At 40.1% G+C, this 23,304-nt stretch overlaps 1 protein-coding gene across 1 annotated transcript in view; it reads right to left on the bottom strand.

The window, feature by feature from the left end:
* The window catches only part of epb41l4b (erythrocyte membrane protein band 4.1 like 4B), a 244,302-nt gene that overhangs the window by 24,178 nt on the left and 196,820 nt on the right, over positions 1 to 23,304 (bottom strand). The window contains exons 17-20 of the mRNA XM_033049625.1: positions 19,263 to 19,378; positions 13,569 to 13,682; positions 10,287 to 10,348; positions 13 to 114 (exon numbers count right to left, since the gene is read on the bottom strand). Coding sequence (XP_032905516.1) covers positions 13 to 114; positions 10,287 to 10,348; positions 13,569 to 13,682; positions 19,263 to 19,378 — 394 coding nt within the window. The remainder of the gene's footprint in view (positions 1 to 12; positions 115 to 10,286; positions 10,349 to 13,568; positions 13,683 to 19,262; positions 19,379 to 23,304) is intronic.

A 23,304-nucleotide genomic window follows, 5' to 3' on the forward strand; every position in this document is an offset into this window, starting at 1 on the left:
AATTATACTCACAAGCTGTATTGTCTTGTAAGTTTCCTGATACGAGAACTTTTTGGCCGTGGCTTGTCCTGAACACCAGTTGTTTGTGAGCCATCTTGTGATGGATCCAGGGACCTGGTACAGTTTAAGAGCAGTCAAGATTTATAGCACTGACGTTTTAAAAAAATATTCACTTAAAATGGAATCAAATCATCATTTGGTCCAAACATTATCATTGATAATGGGAGGAAAATTATTTTTAAAGAGGCACTTTTGTGAAAATGTACTACGTGTCGACTATTCAAGAGGGATACGTGTTCTATTGTCACTTTTCAGTGTATAAAAGATCCTCAGCACAGCTTAGCAAAGGAAAATCTTTTGATCAAGATGTTTAACTTTAGTTCATACATAAAAATATATTGCAACTATTTTTCTGTAAGATCGAATGAAGAATTTGGTAAATGTAAAATATATTGATTACAGAAATTGTTTAGTCTCCTCTCAAAGTATTCATTTATATTTTTCGAAGGGTAACCACCACTAACTCAACCCTGCTTAATCTCTCATGCCAAGAAGCTAAACCACGTCTGAAATGTTAGCCATTATTAGCCATGGAGCCTTATTTAACTGCACAAAGAATCCAAGTTGCATACCATCCTGTTCTCATTTACTTCCAAAATATGCACACGTTTCAGTAACAATCAACAGTGGGAGTTTTTCATACTTCAGTAGCTTGCAGTAAATTGCGACAATAAGTGTTCAAATTTCTTACCCATCCAATTTATTTTCCCACTACTGTGCTGTGTATCTTTCAATGCTTACCACAAAAAAAAAACCCCAATCCCTCTGTGTATTCCAAATAAGGTGCATCAATAAACACAAGTCAGGCTGTTGTTCTTCATAACCTCACAGTGAGTGACTGTATTGATTTTCTAGTATTGATAAAATAATGACCGATTTGTAGTGTCCTCTTTCCCTTTTACCAAAGCCTTCCGAGCAAATAATGGATCTCATCATTATTCTGCCTAAACATTCATTGTGACATCTTGTCACTATCAGATCATGGAAAAATCTCCAAAGTCCCTTAAAGCTGCACCTTCAAGAATCCAAATCTCATGTCCTCTACATAACCCAAGTCTTTATGCAACTAATACGTTGTTGTGAGGCAAATGAAACTTTACACTATTCGTAATTTACTTAACTTTATTTAAGCTTTAAGCAATTTATTTCTTTAATACAAAAACTCAGAATCGTCTGGCAAACATGGCTGATTCCGCAGGCCTTTCCCGCTCGAAATACATTGCACATGCGCACACTCCGGAAATGTCCTGCACATGCGCACACTCTAGAAGAGCTCCGCACATGCGCACATGCGCCCACTTCATTCTCCCCTCCTATTTATAAGTTGAGACGGTCAGGAGGTTTAATACGTCTTGATGACCGTCGCTACACTGGAGCTTCAGGAGATAATGGTGTTTCAATAGCTGGTGGTAGATATATTGATCTAGTCATCAACTTCACTTATATTGTTATTTAGATTTACTATTTTAGAATTTCTTATAGAAGTTTCCATAGGGGATGCTGGAAGTGTTGGAGGAAGTTCTCGATTAGTGTTATCACAAAGTGAGAGAGCTGATGGAGGAAGTTCTCGATTAGTGTTATCACGAAGTGACGGAGCTGATGGAGAAGACGAACATGGTGCAAGGTCACGAAGTGAGACAGTTGACTGACGTTCATCCTGATACATGATAGTTGCATAAGAAGGGTTGACATCAGTCAGTTCAACTTCATCAACAAAAGGCTCGTTCTTATTTAATCGGACATAACGACAAAGCAACACAGGCCCAGGGCTAGTCAACCATGATGGCAGAGAAGTACCACTAGAAGAATGCCATTTTAAGTTAAAGAACCGCTCGTGTGGAGTAATATTGGTAGCAGTTGACAGTGGAGATCTGATGGAGTGTAATGCATCTGGTAGAACACATTCCCACTACTGATCTGGTATGTCATTTGACTTTAAAGCCAGTTTCACTGCTTTCCAAATGATTCCGTTATACCTCTCAACCTGACCATTTCCAATAAGATGATATGGTGTTGTTTCACTTGTTGCAATTCCTCTATTAGAAAGGTAGTCCTTTATATCTTTTGACATGAATGAGGTGCCCCTATCAGAATGTATGTAACTTGGAAATCCACAGAATGAAAACAGTTGATCTAAAAATTTGATAACCATAGCAGCTGACATATTTGGGCAAGGAAAGGCAAATGGAAACCTCGAATATTCGTCAACTAAGGTAAGTATATAAACATTTCGAGAGGAGGAAGGTAAAGGCCCTTTGAAGTCAATACTCAAACGTTCCATAGGTTGAGTAGCTTTGATCAATCTTCCTTCTTCAGGACAGAAGAACCTTGGTTTTAATTCAGCACAGATTCTACATGAAGCACACATCATCTTCACATCTTCTGTAGAGAAAGGTAAGTTTTTGGAACGAACATAGTGCAACAAACGAGTGACTCCAGGATGACACAGCCCATTGTGAAGATCAGTGAGTGCAGCAGAATGAACAGAGGCACAAAATGCTCGAGTTAATGTATCTGGAGCAACATTATCCTTACCAGGGCGGTACTTAATTGAATAACTATATGCAGATAATTCAATCCTCCATTCAGGAATTTTACTGTTTTAATCTTCGTTCGTTTCCGATTTTCCAGCATAAAATCTACTGAACGCTGATCTGTTATCAAAGTGAAGTGCTGGCGAGCAAGGAAATGACTCAATTTCCTCACTGCTTCAATAATTGCTGTAGCTTCCTTTTCGACGGGTGGGTAGTGCAATTCACTACCTTGGAGAGTACGAGACATGAAAGCCACTGGTCGTCCTCCTTGATTTAATGTTGCTGATACTGTTAAATCAGAGGCATCACATACTACAACAAAGGGGAGATCCTCATCGATGGCGTGTAATGTCGCAGATTCCAATTGTTTCTTTAAAGAAGTAAAGGCACCAATTGCTGTAGAGTCAAGGGGGAAGGATTTTGCTCTAATCAAAGGTTGAATTTTGTCAGAAAAATTGGTATCCATTTAGCATAATATGCAAACATCCCAAGAACCCTTCGTAGAGAGTTTAATGTAGCTGGAATAGGTATCTCTTGGAATGGGCGGAGTCTTCCTGGATCAGGCTTGATTATATCATTTCCAACCCAATAACCAAAAATATTAATTGATGACACTGATGTTATTGACTTAGCCTCATTTAATGTTAGATTTTTAGAATGTACAACATCTAAAAACCGTTGAACATTTTCATCGTGTTCTGCTTGGTCTTTTCCTGCAATAGTTATATTATCAAGATAAGGGAAAGTATCTTTAAGGTTTTCCTGTTCAACAAGTTTGTCCACCTCTTCACTGAAAAACAGCCACACCATTAGTTACCAAAAGGAACTCTGCAGTAGTAATATAATTTCCCATTTGCTTCAAACGCAGTGTATTTCTTCTCTGATTCCTTCAAAGGAATTTGGTAGTAAGCATTTTTTAAGTCAAAAGTAGAGAATATCTTATACTTAGCTAATGTATTGATAATCTCTTCTATTTGAGGTAATGGATATGCATCAAGCTCCGTGAACTGGTTTATAGTTTGAGAGTAATCAATGCAGAGTCTCTTTCTATGTCTCTCCAAGGGGCCTTAACCACGACAACTTGTGCCCTCCAAGGGGAAGAGCTGGGTTCTATAATACCTTCTTGCAAAAGATTAGTTACTTCTGTGTTGATAAAGTTCCTATCATCTTTACTAAAATGTCTTGATTTTGTAGCAATTGGCTTGCACTTGGAGGATAAATTAGTGAATAATGAAGGACATTCAACAGATGCAACAGAAAAACCACACAATACTGGTTGCTTTGACAATACAAGATCAGGCATAGTTCCTTCATACATTATTTGAAGTGATCTGTGCAGTTTCTGAAAATCCTGACCTAGAATTATATCGCTACACAAATTTTTCAAAATACCGAGTGTACCTCAGATTTATAGTTAGTTTTGTTCAGAATAAAGTCTACAATACAAGATCCTATAATTTGAGTATTGAGAGTTGTCAGAGCCATCGAGATTTCTCCATTTGAAGGAATTATAGTTAGATTTAGTCGAGACACAACATAAAACTTTCTGAACTGCCAGAATCAAGTAGTACATTAAGTATATGGCCATTAATGGATACCGTTGTAGCTGAATGAGACAAGCTCTGAGGAAATGCAGCTGTAATTGCACATAAAGAAGGCGTATACATGGTAGCAGTCACAATTTTAGTAGTTGCTTTGTACTTGCATACTCTAGCATAATGTCCCTTCTTGCCACAACTATTACAAGTTGCCTCTCGAGCAGGGCATCTCTCTCTCTTATGAATATTACCCCTGAAAAAGTAACAGTTCCTTTAAGAGTAGAAATTGTTTCAGTTTGCTCCATATTAGTACGGGTGAAATTCTTTTGTAGTAGTTGCACCAGAATACACATTAGATGAGCCATAAGCATCTGAATTTTTCTGAGCCAAGTCTAAAGAGTAAGCTTGATTGTAAGCTGACTGTAAATCCAAGGTTTTGTGTTCTAATAGTCTCTGTCGTATATTAAAGGCGATGCCAAACCATTGATAAAAGAGTCTCGAATAACTTCCTGTCGATATTGATCAGCCTTAACTGCTTTGAAGGCACAGTCTTTACTAAGTCTTTGAAGTTCTTGTAAAAATTCATCAAGTGAATCACCAGGTTTTTGTTTCCGAGTAGCAAGGAGGTGTCGAGCGAATATCACGTTGGGTGTCTTAACGAAGAGTCTGCTTAGTACATCAATAGCAGAATCATAAGTTGTACATTCCTCTATGTAATCATATACATCTGAAGAGACGAAGCTTATTAATGTCTTGAGTCTGTCTGGTGCATCATTGCCACACTCATCAAAGAAGTTATTTAATGTACGAAGCCAGTGCTTCCAATTCTTTGCAGCAGCAGGTGAGTTGGGATCCAGATCCAAGCGCTGTGGTTTCAATAGTTTCTCCATCCCAAGTCGGACTGTTTGACTTCTAAGATTAAGTTGCTTAAATTGTTGTGAGGCAAATGAAACTTTACACTACTCATAATTTACTTATCTTTATTTAAGCTTTAAGCAACTTATTTCTTTAATACAAAAACTCAGAAACGTCTGGCAAACATGGCTGATTCCGCATGCCTTTCTCGCCCGAAATACTTTGCACATGCGTACACTCTAGAAGAGCTCCGCACATGCGCCCACTTCATACGTCTAATTGTGTAGGAAGGAACTGCAGATGCTGGTTTAAACTGAAGATAGACACAAAAAGCTGGAGTAACTCAGCGGGACAGGCAGCATCTCTGGAGAGAAGGAATAGGTGAAGCTTCGGGTCGGGACCCTTCTTCAGACTGAGAATGAAGAAGGTGTCTCGACCCAAAACCTCACCCATTCCTTCCCTCTTGAGATACTGCCTGTCCCGCTGAGTTACTCCAGCTTTTTGTCTATAATATGTCTAATTGTTCCCTTGTCAATTTCTTGCATTCACTCTGAAGTTGTCACCACCTTCACCTCCATAATTGTGAGAACTACAAATTGGACTACAAATTGCTTGATTCTAGTTTGCTCTATTTTCAAGTCCTTCCAGTTTATTTTACATTACTGAAACTGCTGCAACCAGTCAAAAATTATATTCTTAGTTGCTTGCGGCCATGGTCTTCGATGTGAGTAGGGGATAGACTCCTTACAGGAAGCAGGGTGGGAAGAAGTGTAGTCCAGATAGCCTAAAGGGTTCAAAGGTCTTTTATCGTCACGTGTACCAATTAAGAAACATTTACCATAATTTACATCATGCTGAAATCCAGCAGCCTGGGTTTGATCCTGACTTCTGGAGCAACTGTACACATTATCCCTGGGAGCATGTAGGTTTTCTCCAGGTGCTCGTGTTCTCCCATATCCCTAAAGGCGTGCAGATTGGTAAGTTAATTGGCTGCTTTCCTTTTACCTAACATGTAAGTGGGTAATCGAATTGATGGGGCGAATAGGTTACTGGTAAATTTAGTAGAGAAATGAGATTGCACTTTGAGTCACACAGATTCAATGGGCAGAATGGCCTCCTTCTGTATATGAATATATAGATGTATGACAAGCAATGAAGCAGAATTATTTAGTTTTGACTGTAGAGGGCACTCTTTGCTGTTAAATGCACCGTTGTGAAAAGGAACAAAACTGGATTCAATTGAATTGCACCTCCTTGCGTATATTCTCAAAGAACGCTCATTCAAAACGTATATCAGAGAAAATTGCAACTAGTATAGAGCCAACTTACAAAAGAAAACGTTTTACAGCAAATGATGCAGCTGATATAACCCCTGATTAATGTGAATGGTGATGTTTCATCAACAAAAAAATCCATAAAAATCTACCTTGGAATGCCGTAGTTCTGAGATATTAAGGAGGAATTATAATGTAAAAGAACTGTGAAGAGATTCAGCTTTAATGTAAAAGTATCCTTATACTGTAGAGGAACTGTAAAGAGACTCAGCTTTAATGTAATGGTATCTACAATTCATGTTAATGGACTAGTGCTAGGAATACAGTATACTTCCTCAAGTAATACAAGTTATGGGTTCCAGGAAACATACATTTCACAATTCCAACTCAGCAAAATTGTACTATTTCTAGACAAGTGAGTAGTTATTAGGTCTTGGAAATTAATTGATCATGTATGATTTGAGCATTTACAATGCTCCTTTTAAACCCTGTACCCTGCCCTCCTAGCTCTCCTTTCTCATATGTGTCACTCTCTCTGTGTACTCTCACAAGCTTTGAGGGCAACTTCAACCTACTCCTTTCACTTCTCTAGCCTTGTGTAACAACTGATTTCCTGTCAATTCTCGTCATGATAAACAGCACACATAAGTAAAGAAAGGTGGAGGCGTTGGGAAAAGAGAAAGAGAACACAATAACCATATAACAATTACAGCACGGAAACAGGCCATCTCGGCCCTACAAGTCCGTGCCGAACAATTATTTTCCCTTAGTCCCACCTGCCTGCACTCATACCATAACCCTCCATTCCCTTCTCATCCATATGCCTATCCAATTTATTTTTAAATGATACCAACGAACCTGCCTCCACCACTTCCACTGGAAGCTCATTCCACACCGCTACCACTCTCTGAGTAAAGAAGTTCCCCCTCATGTTACCCCTAAACTTCTGTCCCTTAATTCTCAAGTCATGTCCTCTTGTTTGAATCTTCCCTATTCTCAAAGGGAAAAGCTGGTCCACATCAACTGTCTATCCCTCTCATCATTTTAAAGACCTCTATCAAGTCCCCCCTTAACCTTCTGCGCTCCAGAGAATAAAGACCTAACTTATTCAACCTTTCTCTGTAACTTAGTAATCAGACCCTGTTTATCCAGATGCTTATATATATTATCTCTAAGTATCTTTTCCATTAATTTGCCCACCACTGAAGTCAAACTAACAGGTCTATAATTGCTAGGTTTACTCTTAGAACCCTTTTTAAACAATGGAACAACATGCGCAGTACGCCAATCCTCGGGGATTATTCCCGTTTCTAATGACATTTGAAATATTTCTGTCATAGCCCCGGCTATTTCTACACTAACTTCCCTCAATGTCCTAGGGAATATCCTGTCAGGACCTGGAGACTTATCCACTTTTATATTTTTCAAAAGTGTCAGTACTTCTTTTACTTTGAAACTCATAGTATCCATAGCTACTCTACTAGTTTCCCTTACCTCACATAATTTAATATCCTTCTCCTTGGTGAATACCGAAGAAAAGAAATTGTTCACTATCTCCCCCATCTCTTTTGGCTCTGCAGATAGCTGCCCACTCTGTTTCTCCAATGGACCAATTTTATCCCTCGTTATCCTTTTGCTATTAATATAGCTGTAGAAACCCTTTGGATTTACTTTCACCTTACTTGCCAAAGCAACCTCATGTCTTCTTTTAGCTTTTATAATTTCTTTCTTAAGATTCTTTTTACATTCATTATACTCCTCAAGCACCTCATTTACTTCATGCTGCCTATAATTATTGTAGATCTCCCTCTTTTTCCGAACAAGATGTCCAATTTCCCTTGAAAACCAGGACTCTTTCCAATTTTTACTGTTTCCTTTCAACCGAACAGGAACATAAAGATTCTGTACTCTTAAAATTTCCCCTTTAAATGTCCTCCATTTCTCTTCTACATCCTTCCCATGAAACAAAATGTCCCAGTTCACTCCTTTTAAATCATTTCGCATCTCATCAAAGTTAGCCTTTCTCCAATCAAAAATCTCAACCCTAGGTCCAGTTCTGACCCTCTCCATAATTATATTGAAACTAATGGTATTGTGATCACTGGACCCGAAGTGCTCCCCAACGCATACCTCCGCCACCTGTCCCGTCTCATTTCCTAACAGGAGGTCCAGCACTGCCCCTCCTCTAGTAGGTACCTCTATGTATTGCTGCAAAAAACTATCCTGCACACATTTTACAAACTCCAAACCATCCAGCCCATTTACAGAATGTGTTTCCCAGTCTATGTGTGGAAAGTTGAAATCTCCCACAATCACTACCTTGTGCTTACTACTAATATCTGCTATCTCCTTACATATTTGCTCTTCCAATTCTCGATCCCCATTTGGCGGTCTATAATACACCCCTATAAGTGTTGCTACACCTTTCCCACTTCTCAGTTCCACCCAAATAGCCTCCCTAGATGAGCCCTCCAATCTATCCTGCCAAAGCACTGCTGTAATATCTTCCCTGACTAGCAATGCAACACCTCCACCTGACACACAATGAAACAAGCTAAGCAAAATAGTGGAAGTTAAGTTAAAAAAACAAAGCATGAAAGAGAGAGAGGTGATGAAGATGACAGTGGTTTCCAAACAAGTAGATAACAGAAAGGCAATAAAACAGAACCAAGCATTCATAGCAACGGAGTAATGAACAGAACAGGAATCAAATGATCAAAAGAGAGGAAATAAAAATCTGAGAAGCAAAATATTAATAGAGATTCAATTGAGCAAAACAGAAAAGGAAAATATACAACAACATGATCCAGGCAAACATATTCACTGAAAAATGCGACCTGGAAGCCCCATTTCTTATTCCAAGATAACAGAAATTGATAGAGAGAAGAAAAGAAAAACAGAGTTGATTCAGGTAAATTGAAATAAAAGCAGAAGATGCTCAGAAAGTCAGGCAATACTTTAGGTGACAGAGATAAAATAAATTTAACGCTCTGTTAATGGTTTCTTCCTCCAAAGATGCTGCCCTCTCTGTTGATTATTTATTCGGTGTCTGACTTGATTAAGGGACTTAATGGATTAGAGTTAAACATCAGCAATCATTGAAGGCTCATTCCAAAAATATATTACACTGTCTGCTTATTAATAGACAATAGGTGCAGAAGTAGACCATTCGGCCCTTCGAGCCAGCACCGCCATTCAATGTGATCATGGCTGATCATCCACAATCCACAATATGTATCAATTTTTAAAAAACTTATAGACACAATGTCGGCAATTTTAAATTCTAAGAACGGAGAGGGTGTTAGTTTGATCAGGTGAGAATAAGTGTAAAACCAGTCCCATCTTAAACAGAAGTGAGGAAGGTGATCGTGAAACCAACTCATTTTTGAGACATGAGAAAATATTTCAGCGACAATATTAAAGTGTGTGAAAATTTTTACTTTAGCTCCAGATTTAATACTAATTAAATCAGTTCACTGAAGATAGGTGACAAATTTCAAAATGCAGTACCAAGTTAACTCACCACCCATTCCTTCTCCAAGTGATTGGTTTGGCCAGCAATCTGAACCAATCACTCCATAACCCAACATTCTGCAGTCTCCCTGCTTGTGATATTCTCCACATATCCCTGCCCCTTGTCTCCCACCCAATCTAGACCATGCTTCCCCAGTGTTCCAAACAAAGGATCTTATAATATGAGCCCCGCCAATCATCTGCACCATTTATTGGTGTCTTGGTCTGTAGACCCACAGCTGATGTACCACTACTATTACTCTGCTCCCACTATCCAACATGGAATGCATGATCTTCTGCCCAACTGCAATGCACACCACACCTGCAGTACGAAGCCTACCTGGACAACCAACCAACACCTCTGTCACATTGTAGAATTCCAAAAAATTATGTAATCTGCAGATCTTGATATTAAACACCAGTAAAAAGTCAAAATAGTGGCCTGACCTATCTTAATTTGGGGAAAGCTTTCCATCGGAAGGTCTGTGAAATTTTCACTGGTACTGACTGACCTTGCTACAGGTGTGCTGGAGGGTTTACTCTGGCTGCTCAGTATTGGCTCCTCTTTCTTAAACTGTGAAGGAAAACCAACAATTAGTAACAGAATATTTTAAAATATAATCTGGTCACCAGAGCCAACAACAGCTCTATTCTTACATATGTATCAATGTCACAACAACTATGGAACAGTACACAATTGATTTTGGATACTTTAGCTATCAGAGACAACAGGAAAAAGCAAAAGAGCAGAACAGAAATAACTTGCATCAACTATACATAAGTGCAAAAATGTCATTGCATAAAACAGACATAAATCAAATGTAGAAGGTAGACAAAAATGCTGGAGAAACTCAGCGGGTGAGGCAGCATCTATGGAGCGAAGGAAATAGGCGACGTTTTGGGTCGAGACCCTTCCTCAGTCTGACGAAGGGTCTCGACACGAAACGTCGCCTATTTCCTTCGCTCCATAGATGCTGCTTCACCTGCTGAGTTTCTCCAGCATTTTTGTCTACCTTCGATTTTCCAGCATCTTAAGTTCCTTCTTAAATAAATCAAATGTAGATATCTATTTCAGTAAATCTATGCATTCTGCTGAAAGATGCTACATTGTTTACATGCCTGACAAACAAACTCCCTAAATAGACACTCAATTCTGAATTGTGTCAGAGGAATTACCAGATGACAAAGAAAAAACTGAAGGATGTTCTCAAAGCATCCTTGATAATTTACCAATCATTCTAGGGAATTTCTGATCCACAACTGCTCAAAACGGAGAAGGAACATTCAGGATAGCAATGAGAAATTTAAATCCCTACATCAACCTCATCGGTCACCTCAGAACTGGTGTGGGAGCTAGACATCCTCTTTTCCAAATGACTGCATAAATTGAAGATGATTTTGTTAATGGAGCCTTTAATTGTAATTGGTTATGAGCTATTAGGGTCAATTCAAGGACAGTTGTAAATTTCGAGCTCCTGGTAAATTTTTTTTTTTTTAGCAAAATATATTTTTATGCATGTTTAATGGCATTAAAATAGATATGCATGCCATCCCTGGGCCCAATAACTTTATATGATGAATAGGACTCTAGCATTACAATATAAAATGAAGAAAATTATGTATTAAAGGATCAAGAGCATTCTACCATATAATGTAAAAATATATTGTTCTGCTATTACACTAGATTTACACAAAAGTGATTCATAAAGGCTAAAAAAAAATGTATTACTAGAGAGACCATTAAATTTGCAAATTTGTACCTATAAACCTGGGAATGAAGCACACAAATGAATATATTGCAAATAGTGCAGTTCTCTGTGAGCAATTCTCTTCTGCTTTCTCTATTTAGCATTAAAACTTGAAGATGGAACATAACTATTCTATACCGTAACAATAGACAATAGACAATAGGTGCAGGAGTAGGCCATTTGGCCCTTCGAGCCAGCACCGCCATTCAATGTGCTCATGGCTGATCAACCCTAATCAGTACCCAGTTCCGGCCTTCTCCCCATACCCCCTGACTCCACTATCTTAAAGAGCCCTATCTAGCTCTCTCTTGAAAGTATCCAGAGAACCGGCCTCCACCACTCTCTGAGGCAGAGAATTCCACAGACTCACAACTCTCTGTGTGAAAAAGTGTTTCCTCATCTCCATTCTAAATGGCTCACCCCTCATTCTTAAACTGTGGCCCCTGGTTCTGGACTCCCCCAACATTGGGAACATGTTTCCTGCCTCTAGTGTGTCGAAACCCTTAATAATCTTATTTGTTTCAATAAGATACCCTCTCATCCTTCTAAATTCCAGAGTATACAAGCCCAGCCGCACCATTCTCTCAGCATACGACAGTCCCGCCATCCTGGGAATTAACCTTGTAAACCTATGCTGCACTCCCTCAATGGTAAGAATGTCCTTCCTCAAATTAGGGGACCAAAACTGCACACAATACTCCAGGTATGGTCTCACTAGGGCCCTGTACAACTGCAGGACCTCTTTGCTCCTATACTTAACTACTCTTGTTATGAAGGCCAACATGCCATTCGCTTTCTTCACTGCCTGCTGTACCTGCATGCTTACTTTCATTGACTGATGAACAAGAACCCCCAGATCCCATTGTACTTCCCCTTTTCCCAACTTGACTCCATTTAGATAATAATCTGCCTTCCTGTTTTTGCTACCAAAGTGGATAACCTCACATTTATCCACATTAAACTGCATCTGCCATGCATCTGCCCCCTCACCCAACCTGTCCAAGTTACCCTGCATTCTCATAGCATCTTCCTCACAATTCACACTGCCGCCCAACTTGGTGTCATCTGCAAATTTGCTAATGTTACTTTGAATCCCTTCATCTAAATCATTGATGTATATTGTAAATAGCTGCGGTTTGCGGTACCCCACTAGTCACTGCCTGCCATTCTGAAAGGGACCCGTTAATCCCTACTCTTTGTTTCCTGTTTGCCAACCAATTTTCTATCCATGTCAGCACTCTACCCCAAATATCATGTGCCCTAATTTTATCCACTAACTTTGCTCCCTGCATCACAGTCTTCTAATACTTATTAACAGCACAATACAAAAAAGCAAAATCAAACATGATGGCTTAGTTTTTCCTGAGAAATATTAAGATATGTATGGAACTGACTGCATTTCCCTCAGTGCCTTCAAACAGCTAGGGACACACATGTAAGAACATTGAAGTTCTGAAATCCTGACAGGCTCTCAATAGCAATTTTCCAATTTGCATTCATGCATTTTACTCCTCACAGAGTCAAGTGGCAGATATCAACTTGGCAGTTAGATACATAGACAATAGGTGCAGGAGTAGGCCATTAGGCCATCACCGCCATTCATGGCTGATCATCCACAATCAGTACCCCGTTCCTGCCTTCTCCCCATAGTTATACCAGGAAAATAAGTATTTAACATGTTTTGAATAATTTTGGCCAACAAATACTTTTTATGTTTATGATTAGCCAATAAGACTATATTGAAGAAGGATCTCGACCCGAAACTCACCTATTCCTTCTCTCCTGAGATGCTGCCTGTCCCACTGAGTTACTCCAGCTTTTTGTGTCTATCTTCGGTTTAAATCAGCACCTGCAGTTCCTTGCTACACATACCATATTAATATATCTAGCTGTTCTGATAGCTGCTGGTCATAGACTCTCCCACTACTGGAAACATCCTTTCTACATCCACTATATCTAGGCTCTAGTTGTGTCATACACAATTCAAGAACTAAGGATAGAAGCATATACTTCCCATGGAATGAAATAATTCATCAGGGTTCCCACCTTCAAGGCAGCATCCATCTGAGCTTTAATGATGTTGCTCTTCATCTGATCAGGATGAGCAGAGGGTGATGCAGGAGAATGCAGGCTCTTTTCTAACAGCTTCTTTTCCTCAACCTGATGATTACAGCAGTACCCATCAATTTATAATTAGAGAAATATGTATTGTGGTACATAACTTCAGTTTATAAAATACAGATGAATATGATGATAACATGAATAAATATTACATTAATTCTTTTCATCAGTATTCCCTAAGAAAATAGACTTTGCAGTTGGAGAATTTAGCAAAGGGAACGGGAAAAAATCCGTGGAGGTGACAATAAAGAAAGATGAGGTACTTTATGCAATAGCAAGCTTATTGATGGGATAAATCTCCAGGGCTGGATAGGATCTATCCCAGATTGTTGTGGGAGGCAAGGAAAGAGATAGCTGGCGCATTAATTGAAAATTTAATTTTCGTTGAGCGCAAGATTCCTTTTGACTGGAGGACAACAAATGTGGTCTTCCCCCTTTTCAAGAAGGGCAGCAGAGAAAAGCCTTGAATGTTAACCATAGGTGAGTTTCATCCCATTCCTAGTGTGTTTTGTTTTCAAACTGATTCTGCTATTTGTCGAAATTGTCTGTGAAGGTGGAGTGTGTGAAACAGGAAATGTACCTGCCATGCTTTGTCCTGCCTCACCTCCCTTCCAACTTTCTTAACCCACCCCATCTATAATCAGTCTGAAGAAGGGTCCCTACCTGAAACGTTGCCTATCCCTGTTCTCCTGAGATGCTGCTTGATCTAATTAGTTACTCCACCACTTTGTCTCTTCTGTGTAAACGAGTATGTACAGTTCTGTGTTTCTAAATGTATCTCAGCTATGTTTTGCAAAATTATTGGAGGAGTCAGGGGTGAGGTACTGTATTTAGATGTGTTGTCGACCCGCAGCTGGGTCCTGGGTCAACGGAGTCCGCGGCTGGTGCAGCACCATAGAAAGGTGGTGTGGCGGTCGATGGTGCCGCCGACCGACAGACAGACGAGGACATGGTTCCATTGTTTAAAAAGTGGTCTAAGAGTAAACCTAGCAATTATAGACCTGTTAGTTTGACGTCAGTGGTGGGCAAATTAATGGAAAGGATACTTAGAGATAATATATATAAGCATCTGGATAAACAGGGTCTGATTAGGAGCAGTCAACATGGATTTGTGCCTGGAAGGTCATGTTTGACTAATCTTCTTGAATATTTTGAAGAGGTTACTCGGGAAATTGATGAGGGTAAAGCAGTGGATGTTGTATATATGGACTTCAGTAAGGCCTTTGACAAGGTTCCTCACGGAAGGTTAGTTAAGAAGGTTCAATGGTTGGGTATTAATGGTGGAGTAGCAAGATGGATGACTGTTGTTTGTCATGTACATCAATGATCTGGATGATGGTGTGGTAAATTGGATTAGTAAGTATGCAGATGATACTAAGATAGGTGGGGTTGTGGAAAATGAAGTAGATTTTCAAAGTCTACAGAGAGATTTATGCCAGTTGGAAGAGTGGGCTGAAAGATGGCAGATGGAGTTTAATGCTGATAAGTGTGAGGTGCTACATCTTGGCAGGACAAATCAAAATAGGACGTACATGGTAAATAGTAGGGAATTGAAGAATGCAGGTGAACAGAGGGATCTGGGAATAACTGTGCACAGTTCCCTGAAAGTGGAATCTCATGCAGATAGGGTGGTAAAGAAAGCTTTTGGTGTGCTGGCCTTTATAAATCAGAGCATTGAGTATAGAAGTTGGGATGTAATGTTAAAATTGTACAAGGCATTGGTGAGGCCAATTCTGGAGTATGGTGTACAATTTTGGTCGCCTAATTATAGGAAGGATGTCAACAAAATAGAGAGAGTACAGAGGAGATTTACTAGAATGTTGCCTGGGTTTCAGCAACTAAGTTACAGAGAAAGGTTGAACAAGTTAGGGCTTTATTCTTTGGAGTGCAGAAGGTTATGGGGGGACTTGATAGAGGTCTTTAAAATGATGAGAGGGATAGACAGAGTTGACGTGGATAAGCTTTTCCCACTGAGAGTGGGGAAGATTCAAACAAGGGGACATGACTTGAGAATTAAGGGACAGAGGTTTAGGGGTAACATGAGGGGGAACTTCTTTACTCAGAGAGTGGTGGCTGTGTGGAATGAGCTTCCAGTGAAGGTGGTGGAGGCAGGTTCGTTTTTATCATTTAAAAATAAATTGGATAGTTATATGGACGGGAAAGGAATGGAGGGTTATGGTCTGAGCGCAGGTATATGGGACTAGGGGAGAATACGTGTTCGGCCCGGACTAGAAGGGTCGAGATGGCCTGTTTCCGTGCTGTAATTGTTATATGGTTATATGGTAGGGAGGACGCTGCTGCCGGGGGAAGGAACAAAAGAGGGCATGGCGTGGGGGGACTGCCGTCTGGTGGGGGCGGCGGGGGGGGGAAGAACATTGGAGGTCTTGGTGTCGGGGACCGCCGTGAGGGAGTGGTATTCATCCAAGGCCGCAAGAAATTGCAAAGAATTGTGGACGCAGCCCTGACCATCACATTAAAAACCTTCCTTCCAGTGACTCCATTTACACCTCACGCTACCTCGGCAAGGCCACCAGCATAATCAAGGACAAGTGGCCTAGTGCTGGCGCTAGAGAGGCTCCAGAGGAGGTTTACAAGAATGATTCCAGGAATGAGTGGGCTAGCATATGATGAGTGTTTGACAGCACTGAGCCTCTGCTCGTTGGAGATTAGAAGTTTTAGGGGGGGGACCTCATTGAAACTTACAGAATAATGAAAGGCATAGATAGAGTGGATGTGGAAAGGATGTTTCCACTGGTGGGAGAGTCGAGAACCAGAGGTCATAGCCACAAAATTAAAGGTGCCCTTTTAGAAAGAAGGTGAGGAGGGACTTCTTTAGTCAGAGGGTTGTTAATCTGTGGAACTCATTGCCACAGAGGGCTGTGGAGGCCAAGTCAGTGAATATTTTTAAGGCAGAGATATTCTTGACTAGAATGGGTGTCAAGGGTTATGTGGAGAAGGCAGGAAAATGGGATTAGGAGGCAGAGATCAGCCATGATTGAATGGCAGAGTACCCTCGCTGGGCTGACTGGCCTAATTCTACTCCTATAATTTGTGAGTTGCACCCTGGCCACTCCCTCTTCTCTCCTCTCCCAAAAGGTATAGAAGTGTGAAAATGCACACCTCCAGATTCAGGGACAGTTTCTTCCCCGTTGTTGTCAGGCAACTCAACCATCCTAACAACAACTAGAGTGCAGTCGTGAATTACTATCTACCTCATTTGAGACCCTCGGACTATGTTTGATCGAACTTCACTGGAGTTTACCTTGCACTAAACGTTATTCCCTTTATCATGTATCTGTATATCATGGATGGCTTGATTGTAATCATGTATTGTCTTCCTGCTCATTAGTTAGCACGCAACAAAATGTTTTCCTTTAGCTCAGTTCGTGTGACAATAAACTAAACTCAAACTCATTAATCATAAATCAAATTTTACCACCTGCAATTAGTAAGTTGATTTAATTTGTCTTTAAAATTGAAATCCGTTTTGTGCCATAGGGTCACTGAAATAATTTGGCGACTTGATTTTTCACAAATCTCCCAAATCACAAACTTCCCAAGGAAGGTTGACTGTGACAGAAGAATGGGAATCTGAATCTCTTTTTGCCTTCATTACTCACAAAAGTGATAGATCTTACACTAAAGCAAGAAAATGGGATACTCCAGACAACATTGATCACTCATAATTCAAACCTATAAAGAGAACAAAAAAATGGGCATTTGTTAATTTATCATACAAAGTCACCTTTATCACTGAATAATGTTGGAGTGTTGACAGAAAATTTAATTGTATAACAATTGGAAATTTTACTGTTCTGTTATAATACACAAGAGTTCCACATAACCAATGATCATTTAGTTAGGTTTCAGATTATGGTTTCCATAATGCACAAGTAAATGCACAAATCCATTTGGGAACAAACATCTGATTCAGCCAAAGAATGGAATTTCCCTTGTCTTATCTGAAGTACATACTTGAAGGGCCCACATTATCACAACAAGGATTCCATAATTGCCAGACAAATTTCAGTACGCAATCCTGACTGACCTAGAGCTCCGCTTAATTCGTCACATCAATATCTGAAATACTAATCTTTGAAAACAACAGCACAACTTGACGTCTACTACAAAATCTGTTCTTTTCCACAACTGACACTAGTTTCATAGTTTACTGAATCAGCACACTATGCTCCATTTCTTTCCTTCAGTAAACTTCAGTATCTTGAACGTGACAACTTATTAGCTCTGCTCACATCCCATCAGCACTTAGAGCTCCTTGTGCATCAACCTTATTATCCCCATTGTTACCTTTAAACTCTTTCAGTTGGCATTCTGATTTAGTTTTGAGGTATTTAAACGTTCAACTGTAAAGGGTCTTACATGTCCTTGGCACATCAATTACGCGACCATTGAGGTGCACGGGTATCGTATTGCCGTGCGGGGCCGGTCCCACTGAGAAGCGCGGAGGGGTATGGAGCTGTGCGCGACATCGCGCGGGGTTTCTGAAATTTTTGTAGCGAACAAAATCTTCACGCGCCAACGGCCTGTCGTGTAACTGATGGCCAAAGTGGGACAGGCCCAAGACCCTGGCGCGAAGCGACGTCTCACCTCCAACAGCAGCAGAAGCAGGCAAATGATCGCCGAGCTCGGCCCAGGGCTCACGGCCATTGTGGTCCGGATCCGCCCCCACTTCTACTCCCAGAACGGGGCCAAGAAAATTGAAGATAGACACAAAATGCTGAAGTAACTCAGCGGGACCGGCAGCATCTCTGGAGAAAAGCAATGGGTGACGTTTCGGGTCAAGACCCTTATTTCAGACTGAAGAAGAGTCTCGACACGAAACATTACCCATTCCTTCTCTCCAGTTGCTGCCGGTCCCGCTGAGTTACTCCGGCATTTTGCGTCCATCTTCAAATGACGTCACGCGCTACAGACGGCTGTGCGGGCGCATGAAATCGTGCGCGACCTTCGCGGGACCGTCGCGCCTCAACGCGACCACGATGTCGCGTAATTAGCGTGCCGAGGACATGTAAGTGGGACAGGGACTTAATACTCCATTAATCCAACTTCAGCTTTCAGAATTTCCCCCCCAATCTCTTCATCCTCAATATTGTTTCAAAGTTATCAAAATTGCACAGTATCATTACTATTAATCAAAAGTAGCCATGCTAGTTGGCATCCTGCATTTAATTATTCAAAAATCTCACATCAATTCAACATCTTCACTGATTGATTGATAATTAGTCCCATCTTTTTTTCATTTTCTTTCCCAGGCATTTCTTGAAGAAAAAGCTATCTGTATTGTTAAATGTATTATGTGTTATTAGGCTCCATTATATATTGCCAATTTTATTTCAAAGCTTCATCAGTACCAAAAATCTGTCCAGAAAAAAGTTCTTCTTTCAGAAATTTAGACATGTGCAATGGTACTTCCATCATGCACAACTATCCAGCTCAAATATATCAAATAACTCATAATATAAAAGATCAAATAATCACAACACTAACTGCAGCATTTTGTCAGAAGCAAATGTTTTCTTTCAACATGAGACTTGTTAATATCTGTAGGGAAGCAAATGATTAACATGAATCGCAACTGGATTAAGTGCAACAAATTACCTTGTTATTTATGTTGATATGCAATGAGGGCCACTGCCCAACCACCTTGCTGGATTCAACTTCCAACTGTTTAAAACACACCTCATCATAGTGTGGAAGAACAGTCGAGTTCAACTCTAAAAAATATACAAGTAATTTAGATTAGAACAAAATGGGCACATTTTGCAAATAACAAAGGGATAGCAAAAATAAAATTCTGACATTTGTTAATAATGATGCCTCTGAGAAAGCCCGGTTCAGGGAATATGTTTAAAAAGGACACCCGTTTATTAAATAAGAAATCTGAAGAGCTGCTTTCAAATGCAACATGAAAGTGTTCACGGCCACCATGTTTGGAGTTGTGCCAGAGGAAAGGAACTGTGGGTAAGATAGGAGGGTGTGTTTGAAAAGATGTGAAATGGAGAGATCCAGAGTGGTTCTCGGGTCAGGGTGCAAGAAAAGGAATATGGGTAAAAGGGAGAGGCTTGTTGGTGAATAGGGGGTTGTCAAGTGTGAGGATATTCAGGGACAAGAAGGATGGAGAGACAAGCAGATAAGAGAGTGGATGATAAGGCCAATGGAAACAGTGACCGACTGTGGGTATATGTGAGTGATGGTCTCCAGCCATCCTGAACCCTTTGTTAAACCCCTGTCTCACGGTGCGAGTCCACCCAAGAGTGATCCCGAGTTAAAAACAAATCAAACTCGTGGTAATCACGTAGAATTAATGTAGCGGGAACGTCGGAACTCGTGGACGTAACTTAGCGACTCGTAATGCTAACGGCAGGTACTTGGGAAACTTGTTAACTCGTGAAAAATTTTCAACGTGTTGAAAGATTTCCACGTCAAATTTACTCTTGAAGGAAAAATTTGAAACGTTTAAACTCATTGTAATACTGTAGTAGCCCGTGAGTTTACCGTAGTGACTCGTGAGTAACTCGTGGGTTTGGCATGAGTGCCAGAAGTGAAATGTTGAAGATTAGTCAGATCTTAATGGAAAATTTTACAGCGATCTAACAATTCACTGTTAAGGAGCAAAAAGCACTCATCTGAGAAACAGTGGCAAAAAGAATGAACCATGCAGTGTGGGGAAAGCAGCATTGCGAGAGTTAAATAGTTCCCTTCAGAACTTTAACTTTTCACATTGAAACGACAACCACGAGTTTGATTTTTTCTTTCACTCGGGATCACTCATGGGTGGACTCCCACCGTGAGACAGGGCCATTACTGGACTGGGACTTTGGTCTGCCAAGACACTGTAGTAATGTATGTATGACTGATTAAATTCACCATTATCTTCTCAGAATTATGGAATGATTACAGCATGGAAGGAAACTATTGTACAATCAAGTCAGCTAATCCCACTCCACAGACCTTACCGTATTTCCTTGAAAATACTCCTTTTCTAGCTAGCTACTTACCTAGCTATCTTTTGAATGTAATAATTGCCTCCACCACCAGCCCTGACATTGGTTTCCAGACTCCAATCACACACTGAGTAAGCTAAGATTTTCCTCATGTCAATTTTGTTTTGTTTTACCAATTAGATTCACTTTTTGTCCCTTTTTTTCACTGCTCTCGTATAGTTATATTGGGTTAGTTTCACTCTGAATATTCTAGCTCTTTCCTTCATGATTTTAAATAACATGCGCCTCACAACCTGCCCTATTCCAAAAATAACCCCAGCTTTTATTCACATGATAAAAGTAATTCAGCTCAGCATCATTCTGGTAAGCTTGTATATTTTCTTACGCATGGTGCCCAAAACACGACACAGTACCTTAGCAGTGGTTGAACCAGTGTTTATATCTTCATGACTTCCTTGCTCTTGTACTCTCCATCTATATTTATAAAGATGATCCCATTTGACTTTTTAACCACTTTCTGAATGTGTCCTATCGTTATCATTGAATATAGACACTTGGATCTCTCTGCTCTTGCACTCCTTTAGGATCTGGCACTCCAGTCTATATTGCTTGTCCATGTTTTTCCTACCAAAACATACATTGATATATTATTTCTCAACATTAAATTTCATTTATCCACCAATTCTACCAGCCTGTATTTCTTCTAATCTTTGTTACTTCTTCAGAAAGTTCCATCAAGGTAGTTAAATGTGTCATTTAACAATTTATGCTTCCCTTTTCTAATTAATTGATGCCTGTCAATTAATTAATAAATCTATCCTTCGTTATCATTTCTAGAATTTTCCCGATGAGGTGTTTAAACAGATTGGTCTGTAGGTATTGGGTTTACCTCATCACCTTTTTTGAAACAAGAGTGAAATGTTTAAAAATATCCAGTCCTTAGCCATCACCCATAAATCCATACAGTGCCCTCCATAATGTTTGGGACAAAGACCCATCAGTTATTTAACCATGTGATTTTTTTCTATTACAAATCTCAAATTGTGGAGTACAGAGGCAAATAAATAAATGATGGGTCCTTGTCCAAAATCATTATGGAGGGCACTGTAGATGTAGAAAATATTATCTTCAGGACCTCTACAGTTTCCTCCCAAAATTATCTCTGCAGGTTAGGAAGCATCCCATAATGACCATGTAATTTATTCACTTTAGGTGCTGCTTAGCTTTGAGCGTCAACTCTGTCATGTTTTAGCCCATCAAAAATCTCAATTACATCTTTTTTTGCTGAGCCATCAGCAACATCAATTATATGTTTGTCTCCCTAGTTTTGATTTCACTTTATCTGGGCCAGATCTCTATTCAGCATTGAAGTTGGCTATTCTCCAATTGACTACTTTAACCTTGATTGGTCTACATGTTTTTCGCATAGGAATTCTCAATCTTAGGATATTATGATTGATGGTTCCCCGACTGATATCACTGCAGTTGATCCAAATTATTTTCAGAATCAAGTCGGGTAAGGTTTCGCTCAATACAACAGCAGTACATTTAGCCCCATATTCACTGGCAGGGTATGCGATTCAACAGTTCTAACCACACTGCTTCGCTCATCTTTTATTTGCCTATCACCAGGCAGCACAGTGACACAGCTGCTGCCTCACAGCACGTTCTCCTGTAACTGTGCGGGTTTTCTCCGGGTGCTCCGGTTTCCTCCCACAGCCCAAAGACGTGCGAGTTTGTAGGTTAACTAACCTCTGTAAATTGACTGTAGTTTTTATGGAGTAGATGAGAAAGTAGTGTAAATGGGTGATCAATTGTCAGTGTGGACATGGTGGGCCGAAGGGCCTACTTCCATGCTGTATCTGATAATCAAATAATCTTTTCACTAGGATAGTAAAAGGTAATTATAGAAAGGTATGAAATGTCTCTGTCTTGATGGCAAGGTTTGTGAGTTTTTTACAGAAGTGAACGCAGAAGGCATTTAAGATGACTAGTACCAGTGATGGAGAGAGGGGTAATTTTAGTATCATCAACATGACTCCTCCCCTATCCCTATCATTCACCAAAATAAATGTCAGATCTGCCTCATTCCAAGACATTACTTCCCATTTGAGAGTTAAAAAAAGGGAACTATACAGCAACATCCAGCAGCTTCACTCTATGACACACCAGAAATGCATAGGCCAACAAATGCTATAACCCAAGTTTCTCCAAAGAAACATTTCCAGGATAAAATGTTTTCACTTTCCACCAATCCAAAGAACAACACACAAAATATGGTACTTCTGGGTTTATTAGATCAGAGGAGGCTGAGGGGAGATGTCATATTGGTACGCACAATTATGAGGGGCACAGACAGAATTGAGAGTAGGAAACTTTCCCTCGTACCATGTTTTGAGATATTCTCGAAATAACTATTGGTGGTGGTGCGTAAGAGGAATGGTGGGGCTGACAGATTGAGCTGGTAAAAGTGTAGAGAAGATTTACGAGGCGGCCAGGACTTGAGGGCCTGAGCTAAAACGGAGAGATTGTGCAAGCTAGGACTTTATTCTTAATAGCGCAGAAGGCAAAGGGATGATCTTATAGGAATTGATAGGGTGAATGCAGAGTAGGGGAATCAAGAACCAGAGGACATAGGTTTGAGAGAGGTGAAAGATTTAATAAGAACCAGAGGAACAACATTTTCACTCAGGTGG

This window comes from Amblyraja radiata, chromosome 2 (assembly GCF_010909765.2).
Source record: "Amblyraja radiata isolate CabotCenter1 chromosome 2, sAmbRad1.1.pri, whole genome shotgun sequence".
NCBI classification, from domain to species: Eukaryota; Metazoa; Chordata; class Chondrichthyes; order Rajiformes; family Rajidae; genus Amblyraja; species Amblyraja radiata.